General features: G+C 54.8%; 1 protein-coding gene across 2 annotated transcripts; it reads right to left on the bottom strand.

The window, feature by feature from the left end:
• Nucleotides 1-110: 110 nt before the first annotated feature.
• On the bottom strand, nt 111-17690 carry LIPE (lipase E, hormone sensitive type). Of its 2 annotated transcripts, none has more exons than XM_082862453.1 (10): nt 16865-17690; nt 8664-9199; nt 6409-6499; nt 6151-6296; nt 5769-5954; nt 5288-5582; nt 4270-4497; nt 3853-4029; nt 1115-1527; nt 111-720 (listed from the first exon to the last, which is right to left on the bottom strand). In XM_082862453.1, the coding sequence occupies exons 1-10, from the start codon at nt 17673-17675 to the stop codon at nt 511-513; spliced, it is 3093 nt and encodes a 1030-aa protein (XP_082718579.1). In that variant the 5' UTR covers nt 17676-17690; the 3' UTR covers nt 111-510. The 2 variants fall into 2 exon arrangements, with proteins under 2 accessions (XP_082718579.1, XP_082718580.1); XM_082862454.1 differs by lacking the exon at nt 16865-17690 and adding an exon at nt 15270-15512.
• Between the last annotated feature and the right edge of the window lie 4527 nt (nt 17691-22217).

The raw sequence follows: 22217 nt of genomic DNA, 5'->3' as shown, positions 1-22217 counted from the left end.
CTTGCGCCCCCAGCCTTCTGCTCTCCGGTGCCAAGTGTCTCGGTTTCCGATGCTGCCCCCTGGTGGGCGACCCTCCACCCACTCTATTTGCGTGAGGGCAAACTAATTAAATACTTTTATTTACAAAAAGCAAACAAAGCAAACGCTCCTGCAAAGTAGGGTCAGGCTCCGCCCCTGCGGCGGTCGCGGCAGCAGAAGGCAGTGGTGGAGTGCAAGTCCAGCTGTCTCGGAGATGCTTTCTGGGCGTCCCCCTCCCGCAGGCCAGGGTGTTAGCTTTCGGGGGCCCTCGCCCCGCCCCCCCCTTGCCGCACCCTCGATTTAAGGCACAGCCCGCCCCCTTCCGCCCGGCCCGAGGGAGGGGCCGGATGGGCCGGGAGGCGTGGCAGGGGTCCCCGCCGCCCTTTCCGAGGCGCATTCACTGCGGAGCCCTGAGCAGATGGGTACGAGAGGCCTTTAGTGTAGCCCCCGGCAGCCCCCCTCTCCCCGCGTGGCCAGGCTCCGTCCCACGGCTCAGACCGGCGGGCCCGGCGGATTGAGGACGAGGCGGATGCGCTCCACACACAGCGCCGCGGCCTGCCGCGTCTCCTGGCACAGCGCCGCCAGGCTCAGGAAGCCGTGCGGCAGGTCCTCCACCACGCGCAGCGTCACGGGCTGGCTCAGGCTGCGTAGCCGCCGCGCGAACATGACTGAGTCGTCCAGAATGGGGTCCAGCGCGCACGCCTGCGGGACGGCGGGGTTGGGGCACAGGGGCAGGGTAGATGAACGCGGGGAAATACGTGGCCATGTGGGTGGATAGAGGCAGGAGACATGGGGAGGGGGGCGGAGAGTCGGAGAATGAGTTTAACTGGCCTCTGCCCAGCTTCTCCCTTCCCCCAGAGACCCACCCTCTCTTTGCCCCTTCCCTGAATCTCCAAGCCCAGCGCCTGCCCCAGGTACTCAACAAGACTCCCTTAGTCTACCCGTTTCCGGGCCTTCCCTCGTCTTCAGTCAGGCTTAGGCAGGCTTCCTCCATTCCACCCCCCTCTGCCTCCCCTGGGGGCTCCCTTCCCCAGGTGCACCGGTGCCCCGCCCTCCCCGCTCCTTGCCAGCTCCACCTTCCCTGTCTGGCACTCACCACGATGTGCACAGGTGGCAGGGTCTGCAGCATGCTGTCAGGTGCCAGCAGCGGTGACATGAAGGGATTCTTGAGGATGGGCGACGAGTAGAGGGTCACCCGTTTGACATCGTGGCTGGAGCGCCTGGGGTGGAAACCCTCAGGGAAGGCAGCATACACTCTATCCTTGGTGCTCAGCTCATCCCCGGCCTCAGATTCTTCAGATGCATCCTCAGGCCGAAGTAAGAAGTTGACGGCTGAGGGTGTGGAGTGGCCACGTGCCTCCGCTGACAGTGACAGCTCCGGGGTGTCCGCTGTCTCAGAGCTGCCCCTTAGGCTCAGGTCATGCAGCGTCAGGCCCTTGAGGGAGTCCGTTCCCTTTGGGCTCTCAGGCTGGGCCAGTGCTGTTTCAGACACACTGTACCGCATTGGCTCTGCGAGAGGAGCAGGGTTAGGGGGCCAGCCAGGGACACAGATAATCCTGGCTCTGTTGGCTGTGTGTATGGTTGGCTGGCCGGGAAGATCATGGGCAGAGCAGTGGCCGGTGGAGGAGTTGCACCCTAGGGCTGTGGAGGCCTAGAGTGTTCCCCCAGACTCCTTCCCTGGGGATGGGCGGGGAACTCCAGGGTGCCCCAGGCTGCAACTCCAAGGGGGAGGTGGAAGGAGTCACAGGTCTTGGAGGTGGAGCTGTGTGCTAATAGAGGGGTGTTTACTTCTGGGAACCTGTTTCCTTCTCTGTACAAAGGGGATAGAAATAGCCCTTCCCTCATAGGAGGTGGTGAGAACTCAGTGGGATAATAAGATTTGGGATGAGGTAGTGCTACCCCTGGGAGGTCATAATATATCAATATTTATGTTTTATTACCAGGTGCCCTGTTCCAGCTGCCTCCCTGGCCCCAGCACAAGGCCCAGTCAACTTTTTATGGTCACTTGAGACAGAGGGTATGAATGGCTCAAAGTGGAGTAGTGAGCAGGCCCACGTGGCTTGAAAAGAGGCCCTGTTCACAGGGAGCTAAAAAGAATCTTGAGGACATACCAGGTTCCCAGAGATCCCACATCTTTAGCCACGTAGATATGCTCCCCCAAGTTCCTTCGTGTTCTTCACTTCATCTCTTCCCTTTGTTTCGTTTTTGTTTTTCGGCCACGCTGGGTGGCATGCGGGATCTTAGTTCCCAGACCAGGGATCAAACCCATGCCCCCTGCATTGGGAGTGTGGAGTCTTAACCACTGGATCCCCAGGGAATTCCCCATCTATTCCTTTTGAATGACCAGACAAGCAAGTGCCCAAATGATGCTAAAGGTGCGCTTCAGGCCTGCCTGGTATAGCCACCTTGGCCTCAGCTCCACTGATTTTATCAGACTCATGCTGCTTACCACTAGGGCCAGGACCTTACATTTTTCAGGGTTTTTTTCCACTTGCTTTTATAAATCCATAAAGGCAAAACGCAAGACGATATGAGAATAACTGCATAGGTGCCCTGTGCCCCAGAGGGTCACTGGAACAGAACTGTTGACTAGAGTCACAGGGCACCAGAGGACCAGCATCTTCAAGGGGCACCTACTGTGTGCCAGGTATTGTGCTGGGTGCTTGGCACAAATAGGTGTATGCAGTCCTTACTACAACCTTATGAGGCAGGTATTCTTCTTGTACCCATTTCACAGAGGAGCAAAGCAAGGCTCACAGTTACCGTGACCTGCCCACGTCAGCCAGCAACCAGCCAGTACCTGGTACAGTAGGGAGCTAGACTGGCGTGTGCGCCTCTAGGGTTTGCTCTTGTCACTTTTCTCCTACAAGGAAACCGCCTATGCCCAATGGTCCATGTGCCTAAAATTCAAAATCTCTTTTGTTTTGGGGTATATTTACTTGCAACCATTGGAATATCCTAGTATTAAAAACTGAATTTTAAATAAAGCACATTCAATTGGAATGTTTTTCTGAATAACAGGAACTGTATCTACTTTTTTTTTGGCCGTGGCTTGTGGGATCCTACTTCCCCAACCAGGGATTGAACCTGCGCCCTCGGCTGTGAAAGTGCAGAGTCCTAACCACTGGACCACCAGGGAATTCTGTGGGAACTGTATCTTTTTTTTTTTTTAATGTATCTACTTTTGAACATGCAATTTCTATTACCCAGAAAATACTATTGAAAGTGATTTGAATTGGTTGTGCTTTAAAATCCAGGAAATGGTGGGAAAAAATGGATCCCTGGATGGAAGTGATTTTTGGCTGCCTGAGGGTCCTCCTACCCACCCAGGGCTGGGAATCTCCTCCACTTCCTGAGGTCTGTCCAATCTTCTGATCTCCCCATGCCAGGGCCAGCCCCTGGAGGGGGTATATCCCCAAGCACTTCTGTTAAAAATCTGGAAAGAATCTAGGAGGTCTGGACTCCCACCGAGGGCCCAAGGGATTTGGGTGGGGTTCTTGGGACTGAAAATCAGGACACTCGGCAGGTCTTCTGAGTCATTCCCCAGGGTGCCTTTCTGAGAGAGGCTGTTTAGAAAGCTAAATCTTACAGTTCCTGGGATTCTGAGTTGACCCGGGGGACCAGAGTCCTGGAATTTGTAGGATGTGGGCTGTCGTGGACAATCAAGGCTTTGTGGTAGGGACTTGGCACAGATATGGGGCAGAGCCAGGAAGGCGATCGCTGCTTCCCTGAGGGCCCAGGGCACAGCCTCTTGCCTTCCCCAGGACTTCTGGTGTGCCAGGCTGTCCCTCCTGGCCACGCTGGATGGGTGTGTGAGGAAAGGGCGTCACTCACCTGCTATGGGCACCGAGTTCGGGTGGGACTTCTGCCCGCTCAGCTCCAGAAAGGAGTTGAGCCACGAGGAGGCACCCAGGCGGAGGTCTCGGAAGAGCAGGGCTGTGTCCCGCTGCACCAGCCCCACCATGCCCAGCGCCTTCTGGTCCGAGTCACAGTGGTCCTCGGTCTCCCCACCTGGGAGTGTACATGGGGGGCTGAGTTGGCCTCTTCTCTTTCTGGGCCCAGTCTGAACACCCAGAACCTCAGGCATCTGTGCCCCCAGGGACCCAGAATATCTGATGGCTTCAGCAGGAACAAGGAGTCTCAGATTCCCTCTCCTTCATACCCAACGAGACAGGGCTCTAGTCTCTGACCCCAGAGGACCCAGGTATCCAAGCACCCGCGGGGCCCCAGTCGAGTGGGTGTGGGACTAACCAGCATAGGCATTGACACACTTGGAGAGCATGCTGAGGGGCAGCAGGGGGTCCATGAGGCTCAGAAGGCGGGAAGGAGAGGCGGTAGCCTGCAGCATTGTGGCCGGGTAGGCTGCCATGATGCCATCCGGCACCCGCACCCCATAGGCTGCTGCCCGAAGGGACACGGTGAAGCAGAGATTCCCGCCTGCGCTGTCTCCTGCGAGGCATATCCGCTCACCTGTTGAGCCTGGTTTGGAGGGGGCTTGGTCAAGCCTGGCAGGGAGGAACTGGAGCTCTGGGCCAGGAGCACTGGACTCTCAGAGGTCGGGTGTCGGGGGCCCAACCCCAGGGTCTAGCCAATTGCAATTTTAGACACTGGTAAACTACGGCAGGGATTTGGACCCATTTGGGGGATAGTGGTCAGAGGATAAGGCAGCCTTGGGACATGGAGAGGCCTGGAGATCAGGAAGCTCTGGGAAGCTTGGGAGGCTGGAGGTCAGAAGCAAGGAGGGAGGGTGGTGGAAAAGGGAGACCAAGGGCACGTTTCAGGAGGGAGGGGCATCGAGGCCAGCAGATGGAAGCCAGGGTTCAGGCTGACTGCACACAAGGGCCACGGGCCCTGTGCCCTGAGGCACGGCCTCATCCTGTGCTTCCCAAGCTGTGGGGAGTGGGAGGTCGGAGGAGCTGGGAGAATGGGCTGGAGTGAGGCCAGGTGGCTGCCAGCACAGGACAGCAGTGGGTAGACAAACAGGAGGAGGCCGTGGGGAGGTGGGGGACAGAGTGTCAGGGCTAGAGTGGGCGGAAGTAGGAGGCAGAAGGAGGAAGTGGTTGAGACGGAAGGTGGGAGCACTGGGGCAGAGCTGGGGGAGTGGGCGGGGGACAGGCGGGGTGAACAGGCGGCAGAGGGCTGGGTGGCAGGAGATGGAAGGGGAGGCGGGGCATGCAGGACTGAGGCCTGAGCAACTAATGGATCGTTCCCCCTGCAGGAGGCTGGGGCGGGCTCGGGGAGCTGGTGGCAGTGAGGGGCTCAGGCTCACCAAGGAGGGCACAGTGCTTGACGGCCCAGCAGTAGGCGTAGAAGCACTCCTCCAGCGCCCGGGGGAAGGGGGCCTCGGGGGCCAGGGAGTAGTCGATGGAGAGGATGGGGGCGCCCAGCTCCTGGGCCCAGCTCTTGAGGTAAGGCTCATGGGATTTGGAGGTCTGGGCCACGAAGCCGCCGCCATGGATGTGCACTACCAGGCACCTTGAACGGGGTGCCTGTTGGGGGCGGGACCGCAGCTCCAGGCTTCTGGGGCCCTCGGACCTCCCCAGGCTGCTGAGCTCCTCACTGTCCTGGGGGTGAGGAACGAGGAAGTGGGTCAGGCCGGTGTGGTCTTCCTGGGCCTCACCCCACCGAGGGTGTGTGCTCAGAGACAGGAGTCGGGGCAGTGTGGGCAGTGAGAGGTGGGAGGACATTTGGGGAAGGTGCTTCCATGCTCCTCAGCTCTGTACCTGTCCTGGCTGAGGCAGGGACCCTACCTGTCCTTCACGCAGGTCATAGGAGATGAGCCTGACGAGGACAGGCCCGGGGCCTGTGTGGGCCAGTGGGGGTGAGATGGTGACCATGACCTTGGGGTCAGCAGTCAGCGGCATTTCAAAGGTGATGGGTGGCAGGCTGAGCAGGCGGCTTACCCTCACAGTAGCCGATGTCATGTTTGCTAGAGACTGGTGGGAGGGAACAGAAGGGGCGCTGGGAGGGCCTGCTGGCAGGGGTTCCCCTCACACCTCCCCTCCGACCCCCAGTCTTTTTCCTCCCGTGCTATCCCTGGACCTGGAACACTGCAGAGGCCCGGGAGTGTCTCTGGGCCTCAGTTTCCCCATCATGCACCAGGTTGGGGCCCTCACCGTGCCCCATGCTCACCGATAGCACCTGGATCTCTGTGATATTCCAGAAGGTTTTCCAGAAGTGCACGTCCAGGTTCTGTACGATCCGCTCAAACTCGGCCCCACGCAGCTCTGGGTCGATGGCAAAGCGGCCACCGGTGAAGAGGGAGCTGGCTGTCACACCTGGGGGTCAGGAGGGCTGTCAGGGAGCCCCTGGCAGCCTCGCTGGGGCAGCGGTGCAGAGGAAGGACAGGAGTGGAGGGGAGGCTGCAGGCAGGTCCCTGCAGGGACTCACTCAGGCCCGTCTCGTTGCGTTTGTAGTGCTCCCCGAAGGACACCAGCCCGATGGAGATGGTCTGCAGGAATGGCCGGATGGCGGGCGTGAACTGTGGAGACATGCCTCCAAGTCAGGGACCAGGAGCGGGCAGGAGTGGGGTGGGGCAGAGACATGGGGGGTAGATGTGGTCATTCAGCAAACATTTAGTGAGCTCTGGCTGCGTGCCAGGCACTGCTCTAGGCACCTTCATGGAGCTGATGTTGTCGAAAAGACAGACAATACTCAAATAAAGGCATGCCATATAATGTGAAGTAACGATCGATGTTTGAAAAGACAGTAGGTGGAGGGGACAGAGTGATGATTAGGGGTCTGACTCCTCATACGGGTCTCCAGGAGGGGACTTGAGGAGGGATGGGAATGAAGCGAGGGAAGGCTGTTCCCTGCAGGGGGCAGGACATGTGCAAAGGGTTTGAGGTGGCCCTGTGCTTGGTGTGATGATGGGTGTGGCGGGAGCAGAGTGAGCCAGGGGAGAGGCGCAGGGGCTGAGATCAGAGAAGCAGAGGGGGCTCACGTGGGGCCTGAGGATTTGGATTTGTTCTAGATGTGGATGGAGCCATAGAGGGTGGTGGGCTGGGAGAAGGATGATGCAGGGATCCCTGAAACTCAGCGAGGACAGAGATGAGGTGACGCAGGCAGTGGGGACCAGTTAAGGGGCAGCAGGGAGACAGAAATGGGAAAGGTCAGAGACAGGGCCCGAGATCCTGAGGCAGAAAGAGTCAAATGGGGAGACCCAGCATCTGAGAGGAGCCAGGCAGCTAAGAAAAGACAATAGAGAGAAAAAGAAAGCCACAGGAGGCTGGGCAAGGGGCCAGCAGGGTTCTTCTGTTCCTTCAGCAAATACTGGCCTGGGTCCTACTGTGTGCTAGGCACTGGGCTGGAACAGGGGCTGAACGAGACCTAGACAGAGAGGGCCTCTGCCCCCTGGGGCTGGCATCTTACAGGGGGAGGCTGTCCTGCAACATGGCACAGCTGGGCCCTCAGAGAGTAGCTGTCAGGCATGGCCCTGCCCCTGGCTGGGGGCCCAGTGGGCCAGAGAGCACAGCCGGGCTCAGGTGACCCTGGGTTCTCACTCCCGAGCTTCGAGGGGACAGCCGGGACACAGGGAGGAGCAGGCTGGCCCAGCTGGGCCGATCAATATTTGTGGGTTCAGCTTAGGCGAGGGGAAGTTCCCAGGAACGCCCAGGCTGGATTGGTGAGGACGGGCTGCCCCTCATGGAAGCAGAGAAAGGTGGGGTACGGTGGGAAGAGGCTGAGAGACTGCCAAGCTCAGCTACACTGAGGGTGGGGGAGGCCCAGAGAGGGTCTGAAGGGGTACAGGGTTACACAGCTCCAGATACTCCTGTTGGGGTTCCCAGATGTGGCTGGGGACTGTGGACACAGCACTGACCCCAGATGGGGGCAAGTTGGGCCTTGGCTCTGAGCCTGGTGCCCCAAGTGCTTCCCAATTCTGAGTCCCCAAAATACTCTTCCTGTGAGTCCAAAGGCCTCAGGGCTGCTTCCCTGTCAGTTCTGAGATGAGCTGTGTCTCCCTGAGGGTGGTTTGGGGTGGGCAGAGGATAGGAGAAGGCCTGCAGCTGGGGGTCAGGGCCCTGGTTCAGGGAGGAGAGGGGCCACAGCCAGGTCTTCCTCACTGTCACCAACTTGGATATGCTCCCTGGCTCTCCCTGAAACCTCAGCATCTGGATTCTACTGTGCCTTAGGTGAGTCGATATGCCAAGGCTGACCTGGGTCCAGTTGAGAAGCTTGGGGCCCCTCCCCTTGAACCTCTGTCAAATGGGGCTGGTACCCTTCCTCCCTGCCTGCCAGGCCTCCGGTGGGGATGACTAAGTGGGACGTGCTCTTACAAACTGGCCTTGAGAACAGTACTGGCTACTCTCCTAGAGGGTCTCCAATGAATTCAGGGGCCAGACAGGTCACGTAAAAGAGTGAATGAATCTCCTGAGTGTAGGATGATAGGGAGCAGTGGAGATCCTGGTGCAAGAGGCCATGCAAGTTAAAGATTTCCTCCACGGTAGATTCGGCCAAAGGGCCACAAGTTTGAGACCCTTCGTGCAGTGCTGTCTGAGCCCCAGACAGCTTCCCCTTCCTGCATCTGCTGTTTGCTGAATCCAGTAACACAGACCATTGTGGTTCCTCTACTATGCTACTGAGCCTGGTTGGGGCCCACCATGTTCCTTTACCATGGGCTCAGAGGGGCAGGGCAGGGGGCTCACCTGGAAGCCCAGGCAGCGGCCATAGAAGCAGCCCTTGTGCAGAGTGATGTACTCATGCAGGAAGTCGGCAATGACCCTCTCATCACCCTCGAAGAAGAGCTTCCCGGGCTGGTTGGTGGCCAGCAGGTGCTGAGCGTAGTAGGCCAGAGCACGGAGCTGGGTGAGAGCGGTCAGGTAGGCCTCGAGTTCGGCCAGGTTGTGGCTGGTACGGAAGAAGATGCTGCGGCGGTTGGAGGCCACGTAGCGGGATTTGTGCAGCAGGTGCACCAGGCAGCAGCGGGCTGTGTGCACCAGGCTGCGGTACCCGTTGGCCGGCGTCTCTGCATCCAGGTCAAAGAGGTGTGCCACGCTCAGCAGGCGGCCCAGGGTTGGCTCCAGCCCCAGTGCCTGTTCCCGAACACCTGCAAAGACGCCTGACAGCCGCCGTGCTGTCTCCCCAGGGCCCTGGCTGGAGAAGAAGGCCATGTTGTCCTCTGCCAGGGTCACCAGCGACTGTGTCACTGTGTGCAGGTCCATTCTGTGCGAGAGCCGTGAGGCTGCGGGCAGGTCGGGAGGCACGTTAAGGCAGGGCTGGACCAGCTGGAGCCTGGCATCCAGGAGTCCAGGCTCTACCCCCTCCTCCCACAGACTCACGTCAGACCACAGCCCCTCCTTCAGACCGAAGGATGGAGTCTAGGGCTCCAGTTCCTTCCTTCCTTGGGACCCATGAGGCCAGGTACCCACTCTCCCTGCTCAAGAGGCAAGTTTGATCCCTCAGTCCCCACCTTCCTAAGACGCTGGAGTCCAGGCCCCAGAACCCTCTTCTTCAGGGGCCAGGAGTCCCTGTCCTCTCTTATTTGGGACACTGATTGATTCCTTAGCTCCAGCATCTGTCCTATAGCCCAGGAGTCTATGTAACCCTTTCTCCCTTCTACGGACCCAAGTTCAGGCATCTGTCTCCATTTACTCTCCCGGGACCCAGGACTCCCTCTAGGTTCTGAGCAGTCTGGACCCCCCGTTGGTCCCCTCTCTCAGGACCAGGAGTTCAAGCCCCCATCCTACCTCCTTCTCAGGTCCCAGGGGTCGCCCACAGGCCCTTGCCTTCTGCAATATTTGGGAGAGTTCAGCCCTCAACCCACCGATTCCCACCCACCTGGTGGTGTCCCAGGACCCTGGACCCAAGCCCAATTCTCTTCCTGAACCCAGGAGTTCATATTTCTAGCCTTACGTACAACTGAGGGGTCACTCCTGCCCCCTCCTGGTCCCTCCAGTCTGGCTGTGGAATCCCCTCCAATCTTCTCTGGGGGTCCCCAAACCTTGGTTCCACTCCTCCCCCAGCTGGGTCCCTGGCCTTCAGGCCTGGCTTAGCTTGCACGGGCCAGCCCTGCTCCCTGCCTAGGATGGCATTCATCCCTGCCATTAACCTTGAACTCACTCTGAGTCAGACTCTGTGCTAACAGCTTTCTCTGTTTGCTCCTTTAGGTTCTCACTAACCCTCTGAGGCCCAGACCGCCTCGGTTCATGTTTCAACTGTTATTAGGAGCATTTCCGTCTTACAAGAGAGGAAACTTGAGGCTCAGAGGTATTAAGTAAGGAGATGAAAGTTTCCTTGAAAGCGGCAGAGCAGAAGTCAGACCCAAACCTCTGGGGCCAGAGCCGTTACTTTTGCTGGTCTCCATCCCAGGGCTGTGGAGACTGGGCCTCTAGCTCTGGCTCTCAAAAACTTTCCCTGGACTAGGCCTGACTCCCCACACTTCAGGGTCCCCGGTTAATCTTCCCGTCGGCATCCCCGTCCTGTCACCCAGGTCCTGGACAAGCTGTTCTTGCGCCCCTCGGTGGGGATGCTGCCCTCTGCTTCAGATACTCTTCCCTCCTGAAGCCCATCCAGCACCTTGCCTGACTCCCAAGTCGACGGTCCCCCGATCCCCCAATCCCCCAGAAAAAGGTGTCTCTTTTCGCCTCTAGGCCCTGGGGTTTGGCAGCGGCCACTCCTGTCTGTCAGCTGGCAGTGAACTCACCCCTCTCAGGCCTCTTCAGAGCTCCCCAGGGCTGGGACTGCTGCTGACTGCGGCTTGTGCCAGTTGCAGCCTGGGGTGATAATCCCGGGGAGGGGCCCAGCCTGCCCAGGGTGTGGCCACCAGCTCCACCTCCCACCCAGAAAGGACAGTGAGAACCCAGTGCTGTAAACAGAGCCTGGGGCCCAACTCCCAGTCATTGCCCAGCCTCCTCTGCCTTTGAACCCTGGAATTTGGGCCACCAAGACCCTCCTCCCTCAGTCCCAGGAGTCCAGACCCCTAGTCCCCTCAACAGTTAGAAACTGAGGCGTGCAGGTCCCCTGTCCCCTCCTCCCTTAGACCCAGAAGTCTCACCCTGGTCCTGAACAAAGTGTGCCCTCTCACCCAGCCTGGCTGCCCTCCTTCTCCCCAGGGTGGATTCAGGGAGCAGAAGCACCATGATTGATCGCAGCTCCTGCCCCCAGACTGGCCGTGGCACAGCTGGCCCCAGCTGGTGGGGAAAGAGAGGGCAGCCAGCCTTGCCTGTCCCTCCCAGGAGGACAACAGCCGATTAAGGGCAGTGCCAAGCTCAGCCAGGGGGCCCAAGCCGCAGGTCCTGCTGCGTGGTGTTCCCACACTGGGCACCCTGTACCTGCCACTTACCCTTCCTGCCCATCCTGCTGTGACTGTCATTCCCACCTCACACACGGGAAACTGAAGCTCAGACGCACTTCACCTCCGTTATGCCACGTGCTCCTTGCCTGGCCAGCTCTTTCTCACCCTCAGGACTCAGCTTCTCACCTCCTCCAGGAGGGCTCCCCCCCATCTAAGATGCACCCCCTGCCACTGCTTTCTGCCATCACCTTTAAGTTGTTCTTCCTAGAATTTTACATATTTGCAGTTCTCCATTTATTTGTTTCCATGTGTGTTGTTTGTGTCCCCCAGGGGCAAAACCAGGCTTCATGGAGCTGTGACGCTTTTATAAGTGGAGGTGGGGCTCTTTAGGAAAAAGAATAGAAAACCACAAGTATGATATTAGGTACAGGCCCTTGGAAGAGGCCTGTGCAAATGAGAGGCCTCGGTGTCATGTGCTGGGCTGTAGGTGACTCCTCCCCTGTCACTCTGCCTGGGATATCATGCCCATGGGGGCATGGGATGGCCCCAGGGGCCATCATGGGGCCTAGCACGTAGCAGGTGCTCAGCAAATATTTGAAGAAGGAAGTAAAGGGAAGAGTAAGAGTGGGGGCAGGAGGGCCTGGATGGGAGTTTGGGACGGGCCCACCCCTCCCCAGGATGCACAAACGGATGGACAGACAGAGGCCTCTGGAGGCAGCTCTGAGCTTGGTGGCTGTGACAACAGAACACTGGCCTAAGCCACTGGCCAGGTGATCCTAGATGAGCTTGGTCTCCTCATCTGGAAACTGCGCTTGGCCATCCTGCCCACTGAGGGCCGGAAATGATCTTTGTAAGCAGGACCCCACGGCGGCATTTCTGCTCGTGGTTTGCTTTGTGGTTCTCACTCAGCCTCACTGAGATGTGTATCGGGTCATTTTTCCATCTAACATACTGTACAGTTTACTGCTTGTGCTGTTTGCTTTCTGTGTCTGACAGTAGATTACAGGCTCCCTGTGGGCAGGGACTTTGTTTTGTTCACTGCCGTACCCCCAGCCCTTGCGCATGCCCGGCACAGGGCTAGCGTGGTATTTATTGCATGGCTGCGGTTTCCCATTTTATAAAGCAGCTGTCATTTACTTCCTGTCTATGGGGTAGGGCTCCTTATCGAACATGAGGGCACAGGAGACCTGGACAGAAGAAGTAACCTGCACAAAGCAGTGAGGAAGAGGCTGGATCCCAGGCGCTGCCCTTTGCCTTGTTCCAGGCGGCTCCCTGGGGGCTGGGCCGGATGGAACAGGGAGGGTGGGATGCTGAGTTTGACAGAGGTTTGCCAAGAATCTGACGCAGAGAGCACTGGGGCAGGGGCAGGCCATCAGGGCCTTGGGTGAGGACTGGGGCAGAGGGAAGGGTGAGGGTCCTGCTGCCTGGGCACTAGCCCTTTGCCCTAAATGGTCACAGGACAACTGGACCCGGCCTGGATTTTGATCCCTGGGGACTGAGCAGGAAGAGAAAAGGGTGGTAGGGAAGTAAGTGGGGGGAAGATCAAGGAAGGGCCAGGTATGAGGCCTGGGAGGGGCAAGGCCTTCTGAAGGGGGAGAGGCCTGGGGGCAGATGCAGGCGAGGGGTAGTGGCTGTGGCTCGATCCCTGACTGTGTCTGCATGGAAGAGCAGACACTGCTCTAAGGCAGCTGTGTGCCAGGCACTGCTCTCTTCCTGTGCTTTAGGCGAGGTAACTCGTTTCATCCTTTCCACAACCCGTGAGGTAGGAACCATCATGACCCATTTCGGCAGATGAGAAAACTGAGATGCAGAGAGGTGACATACTGCCCAGGGTCACCAAGCCAGCAAGGATGCCACAGCTTCTCTGCTGTGTTTCTGTGTGTATCCATGTTGCTCCTTCTGTCATGTCTCAGCTCTGTGCTTTCTGGGTGGGCAGGTGTGAGTATGTCTTTGAGGTTCCCATGGAGGTACGTACATATGTAGGTTCCTGTCATGCCTAGCATTGGTCCCGGTCTGTGTTTGTGGGTGAGTGTGTCCACAGTTTTTCTTAGCCTGTGTGTTTTCTTTTCTCAGTATGTCTGCAAGCACATTTGTATGCATGTGTCACGGCCTATCTGTGTTGCTCAGCCTGTGAGGGTTTCTGTGTCTCTATTTCTCTTGGCCTGTGAGATTGTGTGGCCATGTGTTTGTATGTGTATGGACGTATATCTTTTGTGTGTGTGTGTGTGTGTGTGTGTGTGTGTGTGTGTGTGTGTGGTACCCATCTCTTCCTATTTCCTCCAGTTCGAACCCAGGGCATCAGCATGGCCACCTCCCAGTCCCATCCAATCCATCATGAAGTCCTGTTCCCCCGCCTCCCCTAGAAAGCACCGGAACCTGGCCCTTCTCCCACCTCCACTAGCCCCCTTCTCTAGAGGACTGTAACAACTCTTTCTGTGTCTCTGTTTTTGCCCCCTCCATGTCTTTTCCACATAGCAGCCAGAGGATTTTTCTAAAACTTAAATCTGGTCACACACTCCCAACCCTTCAACACCTCCACCCTTGCTCTCAGGGTAAAGACAGTCTGAGCTCTGAGCCTGTCTGAGCCTTCCTGTGTGCATCTGGAGCCAACTCCAGTTCTATGCTTGGCTAATGATGATGTCTATGGCAGGGAGGATGATGAGTCTGCGGGTCTCTGGGCCCGGCGGCTATGTCAGTTTCTTTCCTGCTCAGGAAATTCCCATAGGTCCTCACTGGGATTGACACATACTCCTAATCCAGCAAGGACTTCATGTGTGCCTCTGCCTGAGGCTTGTAGCATCTCTGTTGGTCTGTCAGTGTTTCTCCAGCCCGCTGAGATCTGTAAATAATGTGACCCCCTAGGGAACCCAGGTGACAGCACTTCCTTCTCCCAAGTGAAATTTAGTCTGTCCAAAGCGAACCCAGGGCTCCTTAGTCCTAGGAGTAGGAGTCAGGAATTTAGGTCCTAGGGCAGCCAGGCTGAAGCAGGTGGACTGACAACAAATGGATGAGTGGACTGAATGAAGGATGGTGGGACAGGGCTGTTTGGAGCTGTACTGCACCCCTCCTCCAGGCATTCCCCACTATGGGGCACCCCTTCCTCCTACCCGACTCACCCCTAAACTTCCTCTTTGGACCACAGCTTCTAAATCTCTTCTCCATTACCGTCTCAAGAGGGTCAGAGACCTGAAAATCGGCGTTTGAACCATCTCCCACGTTGAAATCACAAGGCAAGAACTGCCACGGTCACACAGCGTGTACGGAGCTAGAGCAGGAACCCTGGTTCGGGACACTAACATTCTGGACTCTACTCCCAAGATGGTACTGGGGCGTCGGAGAGTTTTTATGCTGGAGGTGATATTTCCCTCTCACATCACCCGCTTCTCACAGCGGATTATCCCCGCACCCCCGCCCCGCAGGGCAGCAATGAGCCAGTCCACGGGCCCCCCCACTTCTTGTGGCAGGAGGTCAGTCCACTCGGTCCCCAGTTTCCCACAGGATGTCTAAAGTTCCTTCCGGCTCCCGCCGGCCTCCTCCCACTCACCTTTGGCTTTGCCTTTTCGCCACCGCCCGCGCCTTTGACTTTTGGACCCCTCTTGAACCTTGTTCGAGCCCGGAGCCCCAGCGGCCACAGGGAAACTCACTTCCCTGGCCGACTCCATCAATTTTCCGCGGCCCGGGCCCCGGGGCCAATTCCACCAGCCTGGGCCAATTCCACCCGCCAGTCACCGCCCCGAGGACCAATCCTCGCTACGTACCACCGTCGGGCCCCCACACCACCCAATCTCGGACTTGCTTCTCTCTGGGTCCCGCCCTCTAAGCAAGGAGGGCCGCCCTCCACAGTCGGGTCCCGCCCCCCGCCGCAGGCTTAAAGGGCCCGCGACCAACAAAAATGCAGCCTTGGAGGCGGCTAAAAGCGTATTGGGTCAGAACTAGTGGGGAGTCCCACGGGGGTCACCCCAGCAAGGAAGCCCCGATGTTGTCACGTGTTGGCTGTCATCCTTGTCTTCCCACTCACCTTCCCACGCAGGGATCGTCTAGAACGCACCGGGTCGGCCCGCCGAGAGGAGAGCCGGGTGCCACTTATCTTCCGCCTTGGGTCGGGGAGCGGGCCAGGTCCTCGGGCAATTCAAAGCAGAGGCCGGGCTGCAGTGCAGGAGGCGTGGCTCTGCCAGGGAGCCTTTGGAGGAGGAAGCCCCGCCTTTCCCCCTGCCCTCAGTCTCCTAGTTCTCCTATTGCTCCGTTTCTTGGGGTTCTCCTCTCTGCCCTGTCCCTCCCCGCGAGAATGGAAGGGAGGGGCTGTAGGGTGCTCGGCGCCTGCGCACTAGCTCCAAGCCGTGCACTCGCCCGCAGGGAGGAGAGGCGGCCGCGGGAGCTGCGCGAACCTGAGAAAAGGCGGGAAACAGAGGAGGCTCGAGGCTCGCGCGTGCGCACACACTCAGCTGTCTTTCTGAGGGTCCCGGAGAGGCGGCTTTGGCTGTGGCGGCGCTGTGGTGAAGGCGTCCCTTGAGACTGGGTTCGGGAGGCCCAGGGAAACCGCTGTTTATCTTTAGCACCAGAAGCACCATCGCTCCCCTCCTCCCCACCCTCCCAAAGCACACGAGCAGCCGTGGCACTGAGAGACCCGGATGACCCTCTTCTCCTCAGTCCTGAGAGAGGCGGCCCAGCCCTTCCGGGGGACACAGGCCTCTGGGCTGAGACCCCCATTACCAGCCTTCGGACTAACCGTCCTCACAGCGCCCTCAGCTTCCGGAGTGCGGCCGCCTTGTTTCCCCCCCTCTGGCTATCTCACCGAGGCGCCCCACGTTCCCCGGAGAGAACTTGCGGCCCACCTTGTGCAGGGCAGGGCTTCTGAGCGCAGAGAAGGAGCTCAGGGCCCGAGCCTGCTCCCCGGGGGCACCATGGCCGGCTTCGGAGGAGGGGCAGGGATGCTGCCGCCAGTGGAGTCTTGTGCCCACGACCCGCCCACGCCGCTCCCCCAGCTCTCCCTCCCGTCAGCGCCGACCTTGCCTGGGACTTGGGCGGAGCGCCAGCGCCCCTCCCACGCGCCCCCTTCCTGAGATCACAACCCACGAGGCCATGGGCCCGGCGGGACTGGGACTCGCTGGGGACAAGTGTCCTCCTGCCCACTGGACAGCCCAGAGAGCTCAAGGGTCGCTCCTGCCCGGTTTTCGGCCTGGCCTGCGTGGACACTCGCCGAAGGTAAGGGTCCACGTTCAGCAGCGTGCCGCGGTGGCCCACTTGGTGCCCGCCCCAGAGCGGTGCTCAGAGTTGGGGGCCCAAGGGATGAGTACGGGCCCCTCACCCAGGGCCTTTTTAGTTTCTGTTTGATTTCCCCCAGATCCCCGCGGGGAGGCAGCCTGGAGCAGGGGAAGGAGTCAGAGGCTCGCTGGGGGTCCTGGCTTGGCCAGCCCCTAACTGCCCAGCCTCCTGCAGGATCCCTCTCTTCTCTAGGGCTCAGCTTCCTCCTCCGTCAAATGGGGCTGTTGATCTGTGTCTGCAGGGCTGTTGCGGGGTCACCTGAGCTCACCTGACATTCTGGCAGGCCTGAGTTCTTCCTGAGCAAATGAATGACCATCCCTGGGAGGCCCCCTTCCTCCAAGCTCAACTTACCTGGGTTCCGGTAGCGTCTGGGGTTCTGGCTGCTGGTTTTCTTACTGGGTAATGACGTCCCACCAAATCCCGACATCACTTCATAACCAGGCTTCCCCTTGAAGACCAGCTTCATTCCCTGGGCCACTGTTCCACCCCTCTTGGCTGGCGAGTTGGTCTCTAACGTAAACCCTAAATCCGAATCTGCACCAGAATCTACTACCCGTTCAAGAAATGTCTTATGTTCAGAGGCCGGTTGCTGCATGGATGGTTCGTTTGGTTTTGACAGAAATTGCCACTCAGCCAAAGATCCCTCTTGGGATTTGGCTCCCTGGGCTGGAGCTGCGTGCTGGGCTGTAGGGTCTGACTGTCTCCGTCTCTCTTGGGACATCAGTTCCGTCTGGGCAGGTGGTCCATTTTGGGGTCCAGGTCCTACCCGGGCTCCAGCTCCCTCTCTCAATTTCGGTTCCTGTTGAGTTCTAGAATCTTTTCCCGGCCCAGGTCTGTGCTGTGAGGCAGCTTCCTGTTTCCTGAAGGGCACCCTTTGGATGGGAGGTGACTGCTGTGGTGCAGGCTCCTGTGGGGCAAGACATTCCTGCTGCAAAGCAGATTTTTGCTGTGCTCGAGGTTCCTGCTGGGATTCAGCTTCATGTTGGGCAAGGGGTCTTTGCTGTGCAGTGCGCTTCTGTTGGGTATCGGGTCCCTGCTGAGCCTTAGATGCTGGCTGAGCTGTGGGTGTCTTTTCTGGCCCAGACTCTGACTGGGTGATAGGTGTCTGGTGTGGCTCAGGTTCCCAGTCAGGCCTAGAAACTAACTTAGAGCCTGGCTCCATTGTTGTTATTTCCCTGAAGGGAGATGTTCATCTCCCAGGCTTCATCCTTCTCGGCCCCCACAGGCCTCCTTTGTCACAGATCCCTCACTGATTGCTCATGATGGCTCCTCCCTTTGGGTTCCACTCCTTCATCCTGGCATCCCTGCTCTTCCTTTTTTAAGGCAGTTGGCAGGTGGCCCCCTACTCCTGTGCCAAGTGATGTGCTCTGTTCCTCCTGCTTTGAGAGGAGGATTGGGAACAGGAGGAGGCTGTGTGCCCAGCACACTCTCCTATCAGAGGGGAGGGGCTTGCCCTGTTGTGTCATAAATAGGACCCCACCCAACTCACCACTCAGTTAAAATGCTGCTTCTCATAAGGCCAGCATCCCAACTTAGTCCTCTGTTCAACCTGGATGACAGAAGCCAGATTCTGGCTTGGTGTTTCTTTTCCTTTCTCCCCTTCTGATGTTTGAGGAAATGGTCAGAGGGGGAGGCAGGAGCTACACATTTTTTTTTTTTTTTTGGCTGCTGCGGTTTGCGGGATCTTAGTTCCCCAACCAGGGATTGAATCTGGGGCCACAGCAGTGAGAGTGCTGAGTCCTAACTACTGGACCGCCGGGTGATTCCCAGGATCTACACTGTTTTAATGTTTTCCTCTTTATTCATTCTTTCAAGTGGTTGGCATTTTATTCCCTTATATTATCGTTCTGATCATTTTACTCCCATGTTAAAAAAAAGACACCCTCTCATTTTTTCACTTGAAGCCCTTTTCAGGACCGCACCATGTCTCTAGCTTTCAACTCTGCTTCTGCATATATGTATTCTGTAGTAGATTGGAAAGTTACAGAGTCAGATGACCATTGATGATGATGATGATGATGATGATGATAATCATAAATACTGGAAGCATTTTACCTGCTAGGAAATTGTGCCAGGTTTTTAAAAAATCTATATTATCTTTACTAAGACAATGTCTGATTCATTGCTTTAACTTCTTTCTTTGCCCCACCTAGCTCTTAGCTCAGAAGGGTTTGTTGCATGAGTAAAGGAATAACAGGTTGGGCAGTGGAGAAAGACTGAGGGTGGTGTTGGGGAGAGGTGTGTGTAGAATCTGGATTAAGTTTGGAATTTACAGAGTAAAATGGGTCAACTGGATTGAACGTGAATTTCCGGACCCCTTTGAAACAAAATGATTTTGCTCTATTAGATTTAAACATATTAATTGACTTATGTTTATTACTTGCCTGGTTGTATTTAAGGTCAGATGGTGCCAGCTAGGAAACCTGGATTTCCTGGTTTCTTTCAGGTAAGTGAGCTTAAACCTGGGTAGGGAGAGGGCACAGGAAAAGACTGTCAGGAGAAGGCATTAGAGGGAGCAATAATTTTGGTGATAATGCTTTTTTTTGAGAACACTAGAACGGTTTAGGGAGTAGAGACAGGGATGGGGAGCGTGAGGTGGGAGAAGAGCATCTTAAGGTGCGCTCACTGCCTTGTTGACTGAGAATGTTTCATCGGGAGGGTGGGCTCTCATAGCTCCTGTAAGGGCAGAGCAAGGCTTGCCAGCTGAGAAATGGCTGGCAGGCTCTGGAGGGCTTGGTTGGCTTCTTGTGGTGTCTTTAGTGTCCTAGGTTGAAAACAAAAGGGGGAGACTACTGTTAATGCATTTTTTAAATTTAATTTTTATGAGAGCTTTTAAAATGTTAAAAGTAAGACTCATCTAGTGGAAAAATTAAAATGAAACTTATTTATTTTTTACATAATAGTTTGTTCTCCATATCTTTTTGTATGTAAACATAATAGTTTACTTTTTAAAAAATGAGCTTATACTATACATATTGTTTTGCTCTGTACCTTTAACAAATCTTTTACTATTGCACAATATTTTATTTATTTATTTATTTTGGGGCTGCACTGGATCTGCATTGCTGCGCGTGGGCTTTCCCTAGTTGCGGCGAGTGGGGGCTACTCTTTTCAAAATTAATTAATTAATTAAATTTATTTTTTTTCCTGCTTTGGGTCTTGTTGCTGCGCGGGCTTGCTCTAGTTGCGGTGAGCGGGGGCTACTCTTTGTTGTGGTGTGTGGGCTTCTCATTGCAGTGGCTTCTCTTGTTGCGGAGCATGGGCTCTAGAGCGCAGGCTCAGTAGTTGTGGCACACGGGCTTAGTTGCTCCGAGGCATGTGGGATTCTCCCGGACCAGGGCTTGAGCCCGTGTCCCCTGCATTGGCAGGCGGATTCTTAACCACTGTGCCACCAGGGAAGCCCCTGTTGCACAATATATATATATATATATATTTAATTTATTTATTTATTTGGCTGTGCCGAGTCTTAGTTGTGGTATGCAGGATCTTCGTTGACACGTGCAAGATCTCACTTTCAGTGTGTGGGATTTAGTTCCCTGACCAGGGATTGAACCCAGGCCCCCTGCATTGGGAGCGTGGAGTCTTAGCCACTGGACCACCAGGGAAGTCCCTGTTGCACAATATTATACATGTATAGAAGTCCATAAAACTTATGTGTGCAGTTCAATAAATAGTTACAAAGAAGATATTCACGAAACTACTACCCAGGCCTAGAAATAGAATATTGCCAACAACCCTCCTCCTTTTCTGATTACTAAACTCTCTCTCCCCCTCACATTGGTAATCCCGACTTTTACAGTAAGCATTTACTTTTTTTCTTTATAGTTTTATCACCTATGTATAAATTCCCAATTAGTTTAATTTTGCCTTTATTTGAACTTTATGTATATGAAATCAGGCAATAACTATTTTGGTTTTTTTTCTTTTATTCAACATTATGTTTGTAATATTCATTTATGGTTTTTTATTGTTCATTCTCATAGATATATAATATTTGAATATAGTACTATTTATTTATTCATGGACCAGTTTTCAGTTTGGGGTAGTTACGAACACCGCCCCTATGAAATCCTTGTTCATGTCTCCCACTGTACATAAGCAAGCATTCTTTCTGAGAATACGTCTAAGAGTGGAATTGCTTGGTCACAAAGCTTAAACTTTAGTAAATAACCACCAGCACTTTTTCAAAGTGATTTAGCAATTAAACTCCCATTAGCAGGAGATGAGAGTTTCTCTGTTCTACTCTCTGCCAATACTTGGTATCGTCAGACATTAAAATTGTTGCCAGTCTGATGATATATAATGATCTCTGTTTGGGTTTAATTCATATTTTTCCAGTTACTAGAAGGGTTGAGTGCCATTTCACATGTTTATTAGCTACTTGGATTTCTTGTCTCTGAAGTGCCTACTCAAGTCTTTTTCGTATTTGTTGTGTTGCCTGCCATTGATCTACAGGAATTCCTTATATAGTCTGAATAGTGATCCTTTGTTGATCATATATGTTGCAGACATTACTCCTACTCTGTAGACTGTCGTTTTATTCTTCCTTTTGGTTTTGTTTTGTTTTGTCTGTGCCACGCAGCTTGTGGGATTTTAGTTCCCTGACCAGGGAGCAAACCCGGGCCCTTGGCAGTAAGAGCGCTGAGTCCTAACCACTGGACCACCAGGGAATTCCCCATTTTATTCTTTTGATGATCAAAATTCTTAATTTCAATCAAGTCAGATTTATTAATCTTTTCCTTTATGACATACTTTTTATATCTTGTTTGAGAAATCCTTTCCTACCCCAAGGTCATGAATATATTCTCCTACATTCCCTTGTCTTTCATATTTAGATCTTTAATTCACTGAATTTTATTTTTGTGATGGGTTTAAAATAGGGGGGTCTCTGCACCTTTATTTCACTTAATGTATTGTGGATATCTTTCCAATGAATACATAATGATCTACCTAATTATTTTTGTCAACTGCAGAAGTGCCCAATTTGCTTTTGATGAGTTTTTAAACTGAGGTATAATTGACATGTAACATTATATTAGTTTCACGTGTACAATATAATGATTCGATATTTGTATACATGGTGAAATGATCACAGAATAAGTCTGTTAATGATGAACATTTAAAATTTTATTTATTTATCAATACAAATACTGGTATAATTCATATGCTTGTACATATATCTTTGAGTATCCATGCTAATATTCTATACTAGAGATTGTGAAGTGAGATAGCTGGTTAAAAGGTACACACATTTAAGTTTTGTTTTTTTTTTTTTTTTTGGCCACGGACCAGGCATTGAATCGGGGCCCTGGCAGTGAAAGCGCCGAGTCCTAACCACTGGACCGCCAGGGAATTCCCTGTTTTTGATAGGCATACTACCAAATTGTATTTTACCTCCATCAACAGTGATAAGGATCTTGATTTATCTTATTCTTTTTTAAAAATTTATATTTTATATTGGAGTATAGTTGATTAACAATGTTGTGTTAGCTTCAAGTGTACAGCAGAGTGATTCAATTATACATATACATGTATCTATTCTTTTTCAAATTCTTTTCCCATTTGGGTTATTACAGTGTATTGAGCAGAGCTCCCTGTGCTATACAGTAGGTCCTTGTTGGTTATCTATTTTAAATATAGCAGTGTGTACATGTGAATCCCAAACTCCCAGTCTATCCCTCCCCCACCCCCTTCCCCCCCATAA

Source organism: Leucopleurus acutus, assembly GCF_964270905.1.
Source record: "Leucopleurus acutus genome assembly, chromosome: 20".
Lineage (NCBI taxonomy): Eukaryota > Metazoa > Chordata > Mammalia > Artiodactyla > Delphinidae > Leucopleurus > Leucopleurus acutus.
Note: the sequence above shows the minus strand (reverse complement) of the source record. Positions and strands in the feature narration are given on the sequence as shown.

What these genes read in the sequence shown, in the direction of transcription:
- LIPE (XM_082862453.1), bottom strand. Translation starts at nt 17,675, where the DNA reads ATGGAGCCAGGCTCTAAGTTAGTTTCTAGGCCTGACTGGGAACCTGAG. An exon ending in GCCGCTGCCTGGGCTTCCAG is followed by an intron (nt 6,500 to 8,663) that starts GTGAGCCCCCTG and finishes ATGTCTCCACAG; the next exon opens with TTCACGCCCGCCATCCGGCC. An exon ending in TGCCACCTGTGCACATCGTG is followed by an intron (nt 721 to 1,114) that starts GTGAGTGCCAGA and finishes GCCGTCCCGCAG; the next exon opens with GCGTGCGCGCTGGACCCCAT.